This window comes from Astatotilapia calliptera, chromosome 10, assembly GCF_964374335.1.
Source record: "Astatotilapia calliptera chromosome 10, fAstCal68.1, whole genome shotgun sequence".
Taxonomy (NCBI): Eukaryota; Metazoa; Chordata; class Actinopteri; order Cichliformes; family Cichlidae; genus Astatotilapia; species Astatotilapia calliptera.
Window position 1 is genome coordinate 35,098,219 of NC_137431.1, and position 17,793 is coordinate 35,116,011.

The 17,793-nt window shown below is 47.2% G+C and overlaps 2 protein-coding genes across 2 annotated transcripts; one reads left to right on the forward strand and one right to left on the reverse strand.

The window, feature by feature from the left end:
• The first annotated feature begins 1,087 nt into the window (after positions 1–1,087).
• Positions 1,088–2,633, forward strand: pfdn1 (prefoldin subunit 1). The gene is made up of 4 exons (XM_026181885.2): positions 1,088–1,245; positions 1,582–1,748; positions 1,835–1,919; positions 2,454–2,633. Exons 1-4 carry the CDS (start codon positions 1,213–1,215, stop codon positions 2,535–2,537), a joined length of 369 nt encoding a protein of 122 aa, XP_026037670.1. The 5' UTR covers positions 1,088–1,212; the 3' UTR covers positions 2,538–2,633.
• A 5,991-nt stretch (positions 2,634–8,624) lies between these two features.
• Positions 8,625–17,512, reverse strand: ttc1 (tetratricopeptide repeat domain 1). The gene is made up of 8 exons (XM_026182597.2): positions 17,360–17,512; positions 16,502–16,968; positions 16,359–16,419; positions 15,588–15,700; positions 15,037–15,073; positions 14,798–14,946; positions 9,313–9,367; positions 8,625–8,930 (listed from the first exon to the last, which is right to left on the reverse strand). The coding sequence occupies exons 2-8, from the start codon at positions 16,952–16,954 to the stop codon at positions 8,794–8,796; spliced, it is 1,005 nt and encodes a 334-aa protein (XP_026038382.2). The 5' UTR covers positions 16,955–16,968; positions 17,360–17,512; the 3' UTR covers positions 8,625–8,793.
• Positions 17,513–17,793: the final 281 nt, after the last annotated feature.

A 17,793-nucleotide genomic window follows, 5' to 3' on the forward strand; every position in this document is an offset into this window, starting at 1 on the left:
TGATTCGAACTGCTTTTTTTTTTGAAGAGTACAAAGTGAGTGTAATGTGGTTTTATAGTTGTTGCCCCAGACCTCTGCACAATAGCTTAAGTAAGGTGAAACCAGTGAACAGTAGAGAACATGAAGGGATGTTTGTCTAATACCTGCTTTGCCTTGTTTAGTGTTGCAATGCTTCGTGATACGTTGGAATGAATATATCTTACGTGAGCTCCCAGTTAAGTTTTTCATCTGTTATTACCCCCAGAAATTTATTTTCACTGACTCTTTCAATATCAACACCATTTATTTGAATCTCAGCATTTGTATTTAAACTACTATTTCCAAATAACATAAGTTTAGATTTATTCAAATTTAATGATAATTTGTTTTTATCAAGCCAGAACTTCACTTTACTTATTTCATATCCTCCAATAAATTCTGCAGATCATCACCAGAGCAGAAGATGTTTGTATCATCAGCAAAGAGAACCACTTTTAATACTTTGGACACTTTACAGATGTTGTTAATGTACAAGTTGAAGAATTTTGGACCCAAAACTGACCCTTGGGGTACACCACAAGCAATGTGCATACATAAGGAGCAACCACTATATAATTTCACAAACTGCTTCCTGTCACCTAAATAACTCCGGGCCCAATCTAGAGCGACCCCTCTGACACCATAACGTTCCAGATTTCTTATTAATATATCAGGATCTATAGAGTCAAATGCCTTCGTCAAGTCTCTGAATAACCCAGCTGAATAAACATCAAACAGAAAACTGATTAAACAGAAGTGTGAGATGGTCGAGTTTACTCCAGTGTCCTGTTATATTTTAGACAGCAAGGAGCAGACGGCTGAGTTTATTAAACTCCACCGAGACAGCGGTGACGCAGATCTGAAGGCTGGACCGTCTTATTTCACAGCCTCGTACTTCCGGCCTTCTCGGTCTTTGGAGGACCTGGCCCACGTAGACCGCGAAGGCCGGGGTCCTCCGAAAGACGTTTTGGGACACAGCTAATAAGAATCAGAATACTTTATTGATCGCTGGGGGAAATTATTTTTTGTTACAGTGCTCCATTATAAGCAAACATTAACAAGACAGACACTCCAGTCCAGCAGGTGGCGGTAGTGCACTTGACGCTCTTTGCTACGCCCATAAAAAGATAAAGGAAGAAGAAGAAGGCTCTCACGCATGCGCAGTGTGTCCTCAGAGTCGGGAGCAGAAAGAAGATGGCGGCGCCCGTAGATCTGGAACTGAAAAAGGTAGGAGCTCCTCACCTGTGTGTGTGACTAGCGCGGCTGTTTCACACGTGATCGAGTGTTTTTTCCACAGTTTCCGATTTAAACTGCCTACGACCTCGTCTGTGTCCGCGGGACACCGAGACCGTCACGCTCGTGACTTTAACACAGCTGCGCTCAGGCCTTGTGTCGTCACCGTGAGGTAGTTAGAGCCCCTAATGTCATACTGACGCAGCGGAATCGTGTGCGAGTGGGTTGTGGGTCTCTGGTGAGACGCCGTGACGTAGGGCTAAAGGGGGCGGGTACTTCACAGTGGGCAGGCTCTGTTACCATGGGAACTAACCCAGGTGCGCTCCGCAGGCCTTCTCCGAGCTGCAGGTGAAGATGATTGACACGCAGCAGAAAGTCAAGATGGCCGATCTGCAGATCGATCAGCTGACGCGCGTTCAGAAGCACGCCAAACTGACGCACGCCGAGATCGCCACGCTGCCCGACAACACGCGACTCTATGAGGGTGTGGGGCGCATGTGAGTCACCTACCTTCAACCTTAACACACCTGAACGTCACGCAGGTGTCAGCCAATCACATTGGTTCAATCATGATGTGTTTCAGGTTCATCCTGCAGTCCAAGGAGGAGATCAACAACCTGCTGACAGACAAACAGAAGACGGCTGACGAGAAGATCAAAGAGTTGGAGGTGCGCATGCACACGCCTCTTCTCATTGGCTAACTACTGATTGACATCACGCGTGTGGGCGTGTTCTGCGTGGGGTTAGGGAAACCTAGTCTTGTCAGGAGAGACGGCATCCATCCCACTTTGGTTGGAGCAGCTCTCAAAATAGGACTATCCAGAGTTGGGACCTGTTTCACCTTAAACTTACTGAACACGGTTGTCAGAAGGGAGTTTTTCCTTCTCACTGTTGCCAGGTGCTTATAGAGGGGCCCTTGGCAACAATCTCAACTATCATGTGACCCCCCTCACACACACACAGAGGGTCACATGATAGTTGGGGTTAGAGTCTTTACTTTAAAAATGAAACACGTTGATGTAACTGTTGTTGTGATTTACACAAAAAAAGGAATGAATTGTCCTGCAGTCTGATTTCAGGAGGTTGGAACAGCGTTGGTGTGCGACACACACACACACACACACACACACACACACACACACACACACACACACACACACAGAGCTAAGCACTGACAGTATGTTTGTGCTTGTGATTTCCAGCAGAGGAAGGTGTACCTTGAACGCAGCGTGAAGGAAGCTGAGGACAACATAAGAGAGATGCTGCTGTCCAGGAGAGCCCACTGACCATCATCATCACACACACACTATAATTACACTGTAATACACACACACACGCTGTTTCCCGTGTGAGTTTTCCACAATAAAAACTTGAAGACGCTCTGCCTGCTGGTGGGTTTTTTTAGTCTGTGATTTAAATCTTTACTTTGAATTTGATGATGATGAAGAGGAAGACAACCCTGTTCTCAGTGGGTGATCTGATGATTAAAACCAGCAGACGATCATGTGACTGTATGGAACTACGTTTGCCCAAAGGAGGCGGGGTCATAATGTGATCGGTCACTTTGAATCCTTTGAAACAGAAGGATTCAAAGAGCTGACCTGAGGTCTGTGCCCTGAGGTCGATCAGGACATGAAGCGATTATATTAAGCAATTATAACTTACCAGATATTTAAAGCTGCATGTCTAACACATGCTTAACACACATGTGTAACTGCACCATGAGTGGATGCAGCGCTAAGCACAGGCCCTGTATTTCTCTGGTTTTATGATGTTCTCAGTGTTCAGGTGATAAATCAGCACATAACTGAGCAGCAGCAGAAATAACAGCTGCAGGTAAACAGCAGCGACCTGATTCATTTGGTCAGAGATTCATCCGAACAGTGAAGATCCTCTGAACGTCGAAGGTCAAAGGTGTTACGAAATCAGTTTTACCCCGGTTCTTTTATTCGTCGAAAGTTGTCATTTCACAAAACCTTTATTCATCTTCATTTAAGCATGCACTTCTAGAAGGGAAGACGAGGCCGGTGTGCCCCTCTGCAAAAAATCTTCACTGCTTTGTCTGTGAAACACAGTTTTGTAGTGGCGACCCCATCATAAAACCCCCCACGGTGTGCTGCAAACTCTGTGTCTATGTGCACGAGCACATGAATGCCTACATGTGCGCGTTCCCACGTGTCCCATGTGAGTGCTCGTGTGTGACTGTGTTCGCATACCTGTGTGTATGTGTGTGCACATGAGTGAGTGTGCGTGTGGATGTGTGTGCGTGACAGTTAAAACACTGGGTGTAGGTGACTCCCTAGGTCATAAAACCCATCTCCCTTCCAGACCACAGTTATCCAGTTACAAATGTTGAGACCCCCACCCAAACATCCTCTGGGGAATTTCCACTCAGCATTAACGCCTCTCTGTTTTACTTTCACAGTTCAAGTGGGGGAGGGGTCTCCTACAATCTACTCCTAAGTTCACGACACAGTGAGGCCTTTATTATATTAAGGGCAGTGTCTCTACAATAATTCTACATTCTATGTTAACACATTTCTAAACTCTAAAATCAGCTAAACACTCCTACAAAGGTCAGATAAGCTGCCGGTGTAAGATGAAGCTGAAAGAAACGCACATTTACCTGGACAGGTGAGTGACATCAGAGCCCCGACTGCATGAAACTTTCTGAGAGCCAGCCCACTTGTTCATGTACGTGTCACCTGTGTATCCTCGGACTGTGACGCCCACCCAGCCCACATCCTGGGCTTTCCACTTATGTCATGTGACCAGTTTACCACCTCCTTTCAATCAAAACCGCCGACACACCAACAAGAGGAGAGGTTAGCAAAATACTCTCCTTCTACTACTATTGTTACCATAGTAACTACATGTAGTGGTGTTTATTACATGGTTATTACCTGTGAAATTGTCTTTCTTTGAATGTGAGCTGCAGCGGACACCAGGACAGGTTCAGTGCTGCTGTTGGAGTACAAAGGTGAAGCAGAGGGAGGTTCAGACTGGATGAAGAGGAGGAGTAACGCCTGGTCTAGGAGAACACGACGAAGAGGAGGAAGACACAGGACTACCTGACGAGGAGATTGACTCGGGCGGGGCGGTGCTCGGTGGGCCAGCACGGACTGTGTGCATCATTTAGTTCCAGGATAACGTATCCAGCGTAGTATCACATTAGATTACTGTGTTGAGAGTATCCGGTACTTCAGTACTCGTGTGAGCCTGAAGTCCGAGAACACTGGAGTCCGATTAAGCACATGGATGATAAACTGAAGGTTTGGCAGCTGCTCCTCAGACCCCGCTGTCAACAACAAACACCACCTGCCAACACAAAGGTTTTCTTTGCCACGTCAGTACATGTGGTTGCCTCCACTGACCAGAATTATCAGCAGGACAACGATGGTAGGTTAGCAGGCAAAACCTCCTTGCCTACAAGTCTCTGCCCCCACTGCTGCTAATGGTCTGGGGCTGGATTGTCTGTGGAGTGACCAGAGACTGGTGCTGCAGTCGACTTGTGATTGGTTGGATCGGTTCCCACAGGAACTCACATAAGCTTTGATCTATATTTCACAGCCATCGATCTCAGAGTCTTCTAACAACTGGAACCACAGTGAAGGACCAAGTGTCACAGCCAATGAGGCGCCAGGAGAGGAGCATCAGTGATGGTGGAAGAACTACGTCTGTTCAGCTAAATATACAGGTTAATATCGTCCTGGTAGCAAACAGCAGAAAACAAGAATAATGAAGATTTTTGTTTTTTCATCTAATTAAAGGTTTTTAATGACACCCTAACACGGGTGGGGAACTCCAGGCCTCGAGGGCCGGTGTCCTGCAGGTTTTAGATGTGTCCTTGATCCAACACAGCTGATTTAAATGGATAAATGACCTCCTCAACATGTCTTGAAGTTCTCCAGAGGCCTGGTAATGTGATTCAGGTGTGTTGACCCAGGGTGAGATCTAAAACCTGCAGGACACCGACCCTCGAGGTCTGGAGTTCCCCACCTCTGCTCTAAAGCTGTAAAGTGGTCCAGTTTGATTTTCTAAATTCAGCTGTAATTTCAAACCAAAGTTGTCCTTTTGTTGTTGTCCACTATAGTCCTGTGTGTTTAAAAAATACATTATAAGTAGTTTTTAGGCTCAAAAAGAAATCACACACAAAAAAAAAGTGGAAGGTACTCTTCTTCTTTGGTTTCCAGGAGCTAATACCGCTGTTAGAGGCGGGGCTTGATGTCAGACAGGAAGTCACCTGCTGTCAGGATAATTAAGTCTAATCAGGTTATTGTGTCACAAACAGCTGATCCATCAGAGCGCTGACACTGAGGTCAGCGAGTGCTCTGTACCTGTCTTCATGACCTCAGTCTGTGGCCACGCCCCTCTGCAGGACATGTATAGGAATTTCTTTTATTTATGTATTAATCACATTACTTTATTGTATGATACCTTGGTGCCACTGGATTTTAGCATGTCTCACACTCATGCAGTTAGACAAATGGTGGGGGTGTAGTAAGGAAGTTGGTGGGAGCAGACGACTCCACAGGAAGAATCTTTTGTGTCTTCGAGGACTCTGGGAGGTAGCAAGGGAGTGTGACCCTTAAGGTGTGAAACAGCTGTGCACTGCATTTTGTTCCTGGAGAAGGTATTTAACTGAGGTCAAAGGAGCTTGCAAAGAAAAGCGTCTGGACTTCTTTAAGTTGCTTGAAGACGTTTCACCTCTCATCCGAGAAGCTTCTTCAGTTCTAGGGTCAAATGGTGGAGAGTCCCAGATATAAACCTAGTGGGAGTTTCCCCCCACAGAGGGACAAAAGGACCCCCTGATGATCCTCTAATCGCCTGAGCCAAGGTGGGAAACTGGCCATGGGTCCCAATCAGCCAGAGTTTCGGGTGAGTTCATTGTGAAACCTGGCCCCACCTTATCATGCGAATTCCTGAGGTCAGATGGCCCAGGTGAGTGGGCGTTAAGGCGTCTGGGAAGGGATCTCAAAACTGGATTATAGATGGCAGAGAGTTGGTGTCGTAAACCCCCGCCTCTGTTCAAAGATGGTCGCTCACAGTGGACATAGATGGCTTCTTTCACTCCTCTCAAACCATCTGTCCTCTCTGTCCAAAATGTGAATATTGGCATCCTCGAAAGAGTGTCCTTTGACCTTTAGATGCAGATGGACTGCTGAGTCTTGTCCTGTGGAGGTGTGGATTATTGACCGCCTTACATATCACCGCCTTTACCCAGGGGATGCCATACCCTGCATTTACGGACTTCCTAAAATCCACAAGGAAGCTGTCCCACTCAGACCCATAGTCAGTAGCATAAACTCAGCCACTTACAACAATTGCTAAACACCTTGCTACCATCCTTGCACCTCTCGTGGGGAACACCCCACACCACATCAAGAACTCCACTGACTTCACCGACAAGGTCCAGAAACTTACCCTGGATCCAGATGAAACCATGGTGTCCTTTGATGTAGTCTCTCTCTTCACTTGCATACCCACCACGGAGGCCGTGGAGACTATCAGAAAACGACTACAAGAAGACAGCTCGTTGGAAGACAGGACCAACTTCACACCCGATCAGATCTGCACACTGTTAGACCTCTGCCTCACCACTACATATTCAAATACAACGAAGGCTTCTACAGACAAAAACATGGCTGTGCCATGGGCTCCCCCGTGTCACCTATTGTAGCCAACCTTTACATGGAGGAAGTGGAAAGGAAGGCTCTTGGCTCTTTCAAAGGAAGAGTACCCAGCCACTGGTACAGATATGTGGACGACACCTGGGTCAAAATCAAGACACAAGAAGTGGAATCCTTCACTGCGCACATTAACGCTGTGGATAAAAACATCAAGTTCACCAGGGAAGACACAAAGGACGACTGTTTGCCTTTCCTGGACTGCGCCGTGCACATTGAACAGAACGGCAACCTCAACATCGAAGTTTACCGGAAGCCCACACACACGGACCAGTACCTCCTCTTTGACTCCCATCACCCTCTGGAACACAAACTTGGAGTAATTAGGACCCTACACCACCGGGCAGAACATGTTCCCTCTAAGCCTGAAGGGGAAAAGAAGGAACACACACATGTAAAGGAAGCACTCAAAACGTGCGGCTATCCTAAATGGGCGTTCTTAAAGTCAGCAAAGAGGCACAGAAAAGAAGACCAGACACCAGCGAGGGAGGATAAGAAGGACAGACGCAACAACATTGTCATCCCCTATGTAGCCGGTGTATCAGAGAAACTTAGGAGAGTTTTCTCCAAGCATGACATCCCAGTGTATTTCAGACCCAGCAACACGCTCAGACACAAACTGGTTCACCCGAAAGACAAAACGCCAAAACACAGACTTAACAATGTGGTGTTTGCTGTACAGTGCAGCGAGGAATGCTCAGACCTCTACATCGGAGAGACCAAACAACCACTTCACAAGCGCATGGCACAACACAGAAGAGCCACCTCCACAGGACAAGACTCAGCAGTCCAGCTGCATCTAAAGGTCAAAGGTCACTCTTTCGAGCATTTTTGGACAGAGAGGACAGATAGTTTGAAAGAGGAGTGAAAGAAGCATCTATGTCCACTGTGAGCGACCATCTTTGAACAGAGGCGGGGTTTACGACACCAACTCTCTGCCATCTATAATCCAGTTTTGAGATCCCTCCCCAGACGCCTTAACGCCCACTCACATCCTGGGCCATCTGACCTCAGGAATTCGCATGATAAGGTGGGGCCAGGTTTCACAATGAACACACCCGAAACTCTGGCTGATTGGGACCCATGCCCAGTTTCCCACCTTGGCTCAGGCGATTAGAGGATCATCAGGGGGTCCTTTTGTCCCTCTGTGGGGGGAAACTCCCACTAGGTTTATATCTGGGACTCTCCACCATTTGACCTTAGAACTGAAGAAGCCTCTCGGATGAGAGGTGAAACGTCTTCAAGCAACTTAAAGAAGTCCAGACGCTTTTCTTTGCAAGCTCCTTTGACTACGATGACCTGGATGACTGAGAACCTTCACAGACGCATTTAACTGAGAGCCATGCTAGGCTCAGAGAGACTCTGCTGACCTGCCCTGCGGTCATGCAGGGACTTCATCAAGCTTGTTTTTTTCTGTTCTTTGTGTTTGATTAAAGAATGTTAGCTACTGCTCACCGCTCGTCTGCAGGCTTTATTTAAACGGAAAACTTCCACAACAGACAACAGCCTGTCTGCTTACTTTATTAATAAAGACTCACAGCTGGAACTGCTTCAGCACAGAGGAGGGCCTAATCCAGCTCAACACCGTCAGAGGTAACTGCGGTGACGCATAGAAGCTCCAAGTTAAGAGTTTCATCAGAGCAGCTTAAATCAGACAGAAAATGAATGGAGTCTGGTTGGAACAGATTACCTTTCAGAGGTTTTTTATTCCTCTTCATTAAGAGTCAATCACCAATCAATAACCAGTCCGTACTGGCTTCTTCATGATCAGTAACTAAACTGATCAGCAGACAGGTGAACCGCTGCTCTGTGGTGTGATGTCACAGCTGTGAGCAACGACATCACTGTGACATCATCACCTGTTGTTGTTGTTGGGGTTCTGGATGAAGTTGATGGAGTAGGCGCCGCTGGCGGCGTCCTGGTTCACCTGGAAGTTGTTGGTGGAGAGTCCGAACGGCCGCAGGACCATGTTACCTAGGTCCTTCAGCTTACCTGTGGGTCAGAGGTCACAGAGATCACAGCTCCATTGTATGTCTAATGTATGGCTTTTATTGTGAAAGGACTCCAGGCCCTGAGCTATCAGGCTGCAGGCTTTTATTGTTTAAGTCGCATCTCTGTAATGTGAACAATCAGAGCCAACAGCTGATCAGAGTTCATGTCTGATCTGTGTGTGCCTTTAAAATCATGTGGATTGATCATGTGATTTCATTTCAGTCTTGTCACCGATTGGCTCCTCTCACCTGTCACAGGTGATGTTATGGCTGAAAAACACTGTCTCCACCTGAACAGGTACCAAGCTGCATGTCGCACCGACAGGTACGTACCAGACAATCATGGATGATTGATTAATGGTGTGTTCAGGTGCAATACGTACTAAGCATCTCCTCCTTCAGCTTCTCGTTCCTCTCCTGGATCTGTAGAGGCAGCCTCTGATAGAGACACACAGGTGGACACAGGGTGGGAGACACAGGTGGAGGGAGAGAGAGAGAGAGGTCAGCTGTGTAAGTCTGTTTTTCGTCCCTTTCACGCCTCCTTAGCGCTGACCCCTGACCTCAGAGGGGGCTGAACCTGAATAAGCACAGGAGGCCCTGGTAAACCCTACTGGTCGCTCTGCACGCCACTGTGACACCATCAGACTGGCACAGGAAGCTGCTGTAGTCGCCACGTTAGACGGAGGAGAAGAAGAAGTCAGAACTAGAAGCAAAGTTTGAAGATCTGAGACACTGTCGAGTGTTTGTTTCAACGATTTTTCCACAGACTGCTGCAGCAGCTCTGACCGTGTAGGAAACGAGGAGGCGTTTCTCTTTTACTGGCTGAGGTGTTTTTGCAGGAGGTGGCGCAGAGCCATTGCAGGGGGGGTCGTGGTATGAATGAAAACCAAACAAAACAATGTTTGGACGCAGCGAGCATAATGAACATTGTTTTGATGGGGCTCCCACACAAACACAAAGCAGAGGATGAAGCATCACCAGATATGCTTCCAAACCAGCTTCCTTCCAGGCCAAAGACTAGAACGTGTGATGAAGCATATCTCGCTTTAATACAGATTTTACTTGCTGTCAAATCTTGTTTATTTTGGGTTGTTTTGTTTTGACCCGTTGTTTTCTGTCTGTCACTGACAGTAAACTGCAATGAAGTTTGAAAACAAAATATGTGCGTGTGATAGGAGGATGTGTTTGTGCGGGGGGCCTAGCAAAAAAAAGTTTGGGAACCACTGTTTTACTGAGTGAGGAAGCTCTGAGAGTTGTGACTGTCTTTAACAGGGACGGATCAGAGGTCATGCACGGATCAGAGGTCATGCACGGTGATGTAAACATGCCAGACTCAAGTAAAAGTGACCAAGTGCGCCTGCAGCCCCAGCGGATACACTCATCAAATAAACTGTGTTTGAGACGTGTAGCAGCTGCTTCAGTTTAACCAAAAGGCATTTCCAGTGGAAACTGGCCGACGTATCCCCACCATAACCATGTATAATATCCACAAAACTTAAAAAGCAAAGTCGAACTAAAACGTACTAAAAATGTCCTCTGTACCTCAAGATGGCGCTGGTGTACGTGGCTGCTCGTCTGTCGCTGTCAGTTTTGTTTGTTTTTATATTGCTCCTGTCGTGTGTTACTCAAGAAATCGGGTCATTACTGGTGTACGATCGCCAATCGCTTCTGAACCTCCGAAGTTCTGGACAAAATACAGCTCCATTTTCTAACGGAGGTCAGAATTCATGGTGTCCGCTGCTGTCACATATCCCAACTTGCCTATGCCGTGCTGTCATGCTACCTCCCCGGCGAAGCGTCGGGGTAGGCGCAGTGGTCGGCTGGTCAAACTCAAGATCTCTTTGGTGCACCATCTCACTACCGTCAAAGATTATTTCCTGGAGTTTTTGTGCACCGACGTTTCCTGGACCCCGTGGGTTCCTGCCTCATCCCTGTGGTCTGCCAGGATGATGCGCCGCTCCTCCGTGACCCCTGTCCTCCTCGGCTCAACGTGCGCCGGGCGAACCTCGACAATCTGAGGCCGCTGTGTCGGACTCCCTGTGCCGCTGGGGCTTTTACCTCATCCCCGGCGCCTGTCAGGATTGGGCTGGTAAACGCCAGATCACTCGTGAACAAATCTTTTATTCTGAATGAGTCCGTCATCTCCTGGAAATTGGACTTCATGTGTGTCACGGAGACTTGGCTTAACACTGGTGAGTCCAGTATTTTATCCGAACTTTTACCAGCGGGTTGTTCCTATTTTAACACACCAAGGACATCAGGGAGAGGAGGAGGTACGGCGGTTGTTTTTAAAAAGGATTTTAAATGTAAACAGTGTGTTTTACAGCCCTCGTCTTCCAGTTCTGAGCTCACGTGTTTTGAAGTTCTAACTCTGTGCTCTTTGCTGTTATTTATCGTCCCCCTAAATACAATAAGAATTTCATTAATGACTTTTCAGAATTTCTAGCTGGGATTCTGCCCAACTATGATCATGTTCTTATTGTGGGAGATTTTAATATCCATGTCTGCTGCCCTGACAAACCTCTGGTGAAGGAGTTTTTAAGCCTCATTGACTCTTTTAATCTGGTCCAGTCCGTACCTGGTCCCACACATGAACATGGACACACACTAGACCTGGTCTTGTCACACAGTCTACCTGTGTCTAATGTGGAAGTGACTGACACTGCCTTCTCTGACCATATGGCTGTATTATTTGATGATGTGTTTTCACACACTACAGTTCAAACCAGCGCTCCTGTTCGCCGCTGTCAGATTATTAACCCTTCCACTGCTGCCCAGTTCTCCTCTGCTTTTAACCAGCTGTCTATCCCTGCCGATCATACTCCCTTGGACACAGAGAACCTCAGCTCCTGGTTTCAATCTTCTTGCCTAACCATTCTGGACTCTGTGGCACCATTAATAACCAGGCAGCCCAAGGCTAAAACCGATCCTTGGTTTAATGACGCCACTCGGGCTGTGAGGAGGGAGTGTCGTAGAGCTGAACGCAGATGGAAGAGGGACAAACTGCAGGTGTCTCTGCAAATCCTAAAGGACTGCTGGCGCCTCTATCAGGATACGGTCAAAGAGGCTAAAAGAAAATACTTCTCTAAGATCATTTCCTCCAACAGTCACAATCCACGTGTTATTTAACTCTACTGACTCAGTCTTAAATGCTCCACAAAGTGGCTGCTTGGAGGCCTCTCATAAACTAATGATTTTATGTGTTTTTCATTGAGAAGGTTGCAACCACGCGGGCACTCATGAGTCCGACCCCTCTGTCTCGATCCCTTGCTCTGCTGTTTTTAACCAGTTTGAGCCTGTGACTCTTTCTTATTTAGAGGATGTGGTCGGCCACCTGAGGCCCTCTGGTTCCCCAAATGATCCTGTCCCACCACAATTTTTTAAGGAGATTTTTCCTAGCATAGGCCAGGCTGTTCTTACTGTTATAAACAGCAGTTTAATATCTGGTGTAGCCCCTGCTCATTTTAAGCATGCGGTAGTACAACCCTTGCTTAAGAAACCTGCCCTGGACCACACTGTGTTGGCTAACTACAGGCCTCTCTCCAAGTTGTCTTTTATGTCTAAAATCTTAGAGAAAATTGTACACTGCCAATTGATGGATTTTTTAAAGGAGAATGGTGTCCTAGAGGTCTTCCAATCAGGTTTTAAAAACTTTCATAGCACGGAGTCAGCACTCTTAAAGGATTTTAATGATATCTTCCTTACCTGTGACTCTGGTAATCGTGATGTTCTTGTCCTCCTTGACCTAACAGCTGCCTTTGACACTGTAGACCACCGCATTTTACTGACTCGCTTGCACCATCTTGCAGACATTCGTGGTACTGCTTTGAAATGGTTTAGGTCTTATCTTTCTGACAGAACTATTAGTGTTAACTTTTCTCAATTTTAGGGCCTCTACTTTTTTCATTATATTTACAGCCCCTGGGAACCATCCTCAGAAGGTATGGAATATCCTTCCACTGCTATTAAGCCACTTCTAGCATCTCTAGAAGACATTAAATCTTGGATGTCCCTAAACTTTCTAAGATGTAATTCAAGCAAAACTGAGGTGATTCTGTTTGGTCCTAGTGGACCTTGTGAACCCTCCGCTATTGATTTGGGACCCCTGGCAGAGTATTTTAAATCTGTTGTTACTAACCTGGGTTTTAAGATGGACAGTGATTTTAAATTAGACAGTCAAATTAGGGCTATTGTCAAGTCCAGTTTTTATCATTTAAGGCGTTTGGCAAAGAGAAGACCTATTTTATCCAGGCTGCATTTTGAAACAGTAATCCATGCTTTTATTCCATCTCGTTTGGCTTACTGTAATGTGCTGTATTTTGGAGTTAGTCAGCGTCTTCTCTCTCGTCTGCAGCTGGTCCAAAATTCTGCTGCACGACTTTTAACCAGAACTCGTAAAAGAGAGCAAATAACTTCCATCCTGGCTTCACTCCATTGGCTGCCTGTATATCTTAGAGTTCATTTTAAAATTCTCATGTTTGTTTTTAAATGCTTAAACCAGGGCTGCCCAATCCCAGTCCTCGAGAGCTACTATCCTGCAGCTTTTAGATGCATCCCTACTCCAACACAGCTGAATCAAATGGTTTGATTACCTCTTCAGCATGCCATCATGTTTGGCAAAGGCCTGATAACAAGCCATTCATTTGATTCGGGTGTGTGGGAACAAGGATGCATCTAAAAGCTGCAGGACGGTAGCTCTCGAGGACCGGGATTGGGCACCCCTGGCTTAAACGGTCTTTCCCCAACTTACCTCTCTGAGCTTCTTCGTCCTTACCTACCCCCCAGGTCTGCTCCTGGAGGTACCCAGGTCCAAGAGGAAGCTCAGAGGGGGCGGGGCCTTCTCTGCCCCAGCACATTAGAGAGGCCCCCTCACTGTCCACTTTTAATGTAAAACCCGTTTTTACTTCTTGGCTTATGACACAGTCAGACCCTGATTTTATTGATTTAATTCTTATGTGATGATTTTATTGTTTTAAACGTTTTTATATTGTCATCCGATATATATCGTTATATCGAACAGCCCTACGGACTCGCGTACTTGAGAATTGAGAAAGGGCCATTGTACCGGTATTACCGTGAACTGTATAATATAGCCCAGTCCTAGCAGGGAGGCAGTTTATGTAAGGTGTGGTTACAGGGGGCGGGAGCCTGCAGTACAGGGAAGGCGATGTGACGCCATACATACGTACACATTTCTTTCTAAACACGACTGAATCCACAGAGGAACATCCTCACAAAAACAAGCTGAGTTAGAGAATGACTGATGGTGTCAAACAGATGGTGCAGGTGATTCCAGCTGTTCTCCCTCACAGCAGGTGTTTGATTTCACTTCCTGACAGCGCCCACATCGTCTGAGGCCTGCCCAGAGTCTGTGTGTTCTCCAAGCATCAAACCGGGGACCCTTCACATGTAAGAGTTAAGCTGTTAATCACCACAGGAAGTCTATAAGATCTGCACCAACACGAGCGCTCTTCTTCTACAGAGAAGTAACCTCAGCAGGGCTCTGAGAACACTCTGACCTGGCGCCGTCATGAACACACTACAGCAGTTACCATGGTGACCTGCCTACACGACAGACAAACTGCATCAGCCCACAGACATCCTTAGTTTGAGAACTTTCAGTGAATTTACATTCATCATGATTTCACCTACAGAGTACTCCATCAGCCGGTCATCTCTTTAACGGGTTCACTTCCTGTTTCTAAAACTCCGCTAACTGGCATCACAATTTAAAGACTGATAAATTATACAAATGAAATGGAGATTTCATGTAAACTCCAGCTTCTTTGGCTTTTAGCCCACATTTTAGGTTTTAACATTGAACAGAGCTTGCCTGGTTCTGCTTTGTCCCACAGTCAGTGAACTCACCATGGCCGCCTGCCTGGCAGCAACATTATTTGGGTCTCGTTCCAGAACCTTCTGGTAGTCCTCCAGAGCCTCGTCCAGCTTTTCTGTCTGCTCGTAAAGCTCCGCCCTCCTCAGCAGCGCCCGCAGGTAGTCAGGATCCAGCGCTATTGCTATGGGAACCACAAAGCCAATCAGTCAGTACAATGAATAATTATTACACAGCCGCTGCTACCCAGGAGGGGTGTGATGTCATCGCTCACCTCTGCTGCAGTCTGAGATCGCCTGCTCCTTCAGATCCTGACAGAGACACACACTGTAAGCACGCCGCTAACCTGTTAGCACGCAGCTAATGGCATTACTGATAACTGATCATTGCTAACATGCAGTGTTTTGCACGTTTCAAACTTTTGCTCTCATTGGTCGATCAGGAGGAAACGCCCACCTGCTGCAGCACGAACCTGGTGACTCGAGCAAACTGCAGTCGCAACATTAAATGTCCAGCGGCCTAATTTGGGGCTGTGTGATGCCCACGCACAGGGCATCACACAGGAAGTGACACAGGAAGTAGAAAACGTTAGGGGGGTACCCAAGTTTCAGAGGGAAACGAGCGATGTTTACAGCGTGTGGACGCTTCCTCCTGATTGGATGAGGTGTATCTGTGTGCAGAGCCACAAAAGGACTAACCAACACAAAGCTGTGTTAGAGGTGAAGCAGGTACTCATAGAACCAGACTTCTGTCACACCGACGGCTCTACATCCTTCATGTTAGCAACGATACTGGCATAGAGCTAGCGTGTTTATAGCATGTTACCAGGTGCAGCCTTGCGGCGGCTCTGTTGGAGAACAGCACAGCTCGCTCTCTGCTGAAACAGACGGGGCACACAGACAGCGCATCCGTGTAGTTTCGCCCCGCCTCCGCCCAGTCTGTGGGAACAACAAGCAAATGTTACACACAGAGCCCAGAGCAGGTCACCACGGTAACAGATCAACATGTATGACATCACCATTTCTGAAGACGGCTCAGTTTCCTGATGAGCAACAGTAATAAATAATATTGATTGCTCCAGCAGGTCAGACTGAAAGTGATCATGTGATCAAGTCTCTGTCATTCAGCTGCAAACACAGAGCACACACCTGAACACGTGTTCATCCAATCACATTCATTCACCCTAATCTGATTTCACGTCTCCTTCATCAGGCCGTGGGAGAGGAATCTTTCACGTTTCCATGGATACAGGTTAAAGTCTCACAGTGCAGGGGGCAGTGCTGAGCATGCTCAGACACAAAATCATTCACGGCAATCAAAATTTATTTTCCCGCCACAGATCACCAGATTCTGCTGGTCTGAGTCAGAGGTCGTTCAGGGTCAGAGGTCACACAGACTCTCACCTGTGGTTTAGGCGGCTCTCAGGGTTCGTGTTTGTGTGAGATGAGTCACATGATCCATACTGCCCTTTTTAAATGGGTCAGAAGCAGCCAGCCCCGCCCCTTTCATTTGACCGTGTACGGGAAACCCTGATAGTGTGACCTCTGACCCCTTGCAGTATGCAGGAGCTCCACAGTGCTGATCTCACAGACTCACCTCCCCTCTTAAAGTGGGCGTTTCCCGCCTCCTTCAGACTGATGCTCTGCTGCCGTCGACTCTGAAAAAGAAGAACTCTGATTTACCACTGTGTGCCAACACCTAAATGTCTCTCAATGCAGGTACTGGTCAGCAGGTATTACCTCCTTCTCCTCCTCGGTCAGCTCCTTTTCCACCTCCCTCAGGTAATCATCATCAAACTCTACGGCTGGGCTCACCTCCTCCTTCAGCTCCGTGTCAGAGTCATGCAGGGAGTCTCCATCTTGTTGCTCCTTCACCTCCTCCTCTTCCTTCACCCCGTCTACCCCCTCCTCCCCCTGCTCCACATCCTCTGTCTCCAGTGGAGCTTTCACCTCCTTCTCGTCCTCCTCTTCCTTCAGTCTGTCTCCCCGCTCCTCTCCCCGGTGTCCTTCTGCTGCCTCCCTCTCTGTGTCTCCTCGTTCAGTCTGTGTGTGTTTAAAAGGAACGTCCTGCTGGCTCTCCTCTCCTCCTGCAGTGGGGTCAGGAGGCTCCAGCGTGTCCGGACAGTCATAGAAGTCCTCCTCGTGCTCCTCCTCCTCGGCCCTGCTGTGTCTCTGTATGCCTCCTCCGCTCATTCTGAAACTCTGAGCTAAAATAAAAATTTAACAAACTGATTAGAGGCCTGACCTTTGACGTCACACAGAGCCAGTGTTAGCCAGCTAGCTGCACTGAGCTAACAGCTTCAGTTCCTGCTGAGCCTCACTCTTCTTCTGTGGCGATCAGCTGATCAGCCATTGAAGGATCGGCGCGATTCGCGTCTGCGTCACTTCCTGTTGATCAGCCGGTATCGATCACTGGTCAGGTTTCTGTTTGTTTACTAAGGAGCTACATGCTAACAGCTAAGCTAACGGTCAGCTGGGACTCTACACGCACGTGTCAGTCGTAACTATGTCACGGCTCTGCCTGACGTCATCGAGGTGACAGTCCGTTGCATATCGATAACCACAGAAACGTTAAAATCAGCTGCTTTTCGGTCTCACCTGTAAACACCGGTGAATCTGCGCGACCACGCTCACTGACGTCATTTCCTATACGAGGAACGCTTCCGTTTCCTATTTAAAGTGTCCTGTAGGTACCGCCCCCTGCCGGAGGAGTAGTTTGGTCTTTTTTATTTTGATATGAACTTTATTTGACTATCCAGAGTTGGGACCAGGAAGCAGAGTTGCAGTCTTACACGCCTCTCTGCAGCTTCTCTCCTCCTGCTACCCCCCAAAAACCCATCTCCATAGAGACTGTGTCAGCTCCCAAACAGACAAAAACAAACTAAAAACCAGCAAAAAACAACTTAAACATAAAAATTCACAAAGAAAGAACAATACAGTATCCACATCTGAACCAAAGAGTAGAACAGTGAAATGTGGATTATTAAATATTAGGTCACAAATGTGTTTAAATCCTGCCTGTTGATTTAAAC

What these genes read in the sequence shown, in the direction of transcription:
- pfdn1 (XM_026181885.2), top strand. Translation starts at nt 1,213, where the DNA reads ATGGCGGCGCCCGTAGATCTGGAACTGAAAAAG. An exon ending in TATGAGGGTGTGGGGCGCAT is followed by an intron (nt 1,749 to 1,834) that starts GTGAGTCACCTA and finishes GATGTGTTTCAG; the next exon opens with GTTCATCCTGCAGTCCAAGG. An exon ending in AGAAGATCAAAGAGTTGGAG is followed by an intron (nt 1,920 to 2,453) that starts GTGCGCATGCAC and finishes TGTGATTTCCAG; the next exon opens with CAGAGGAAGGTGTACCTTGA.
- ttc1 (XM_026182597.2), bottom strand. Translation starts at nt 16,954, where the DNA reads ATGAGCGGAGGAGGCATACAGAGACACAGCAGGGCCGAGGAGGAGGAG. An exon ending in TGACCGAGGAGGAGAAGGAG is followed by an intron (nt 16,420 to 16,501) that starts GTAATACCTGCT and finishes CTTCTTTTTCAG; the next exon opens with AGTCGACGGCAGCAGAGCAT. An exon ending in CGCCCACTTTAAGAGGGGAG is followed by an intron (nt 15,701 to 16,358) that starts GTGAGTCTGTGA and finishes TTGTTCCCACAG; the next exon opens with ACTGGGCGGAGGCGGGGCGA.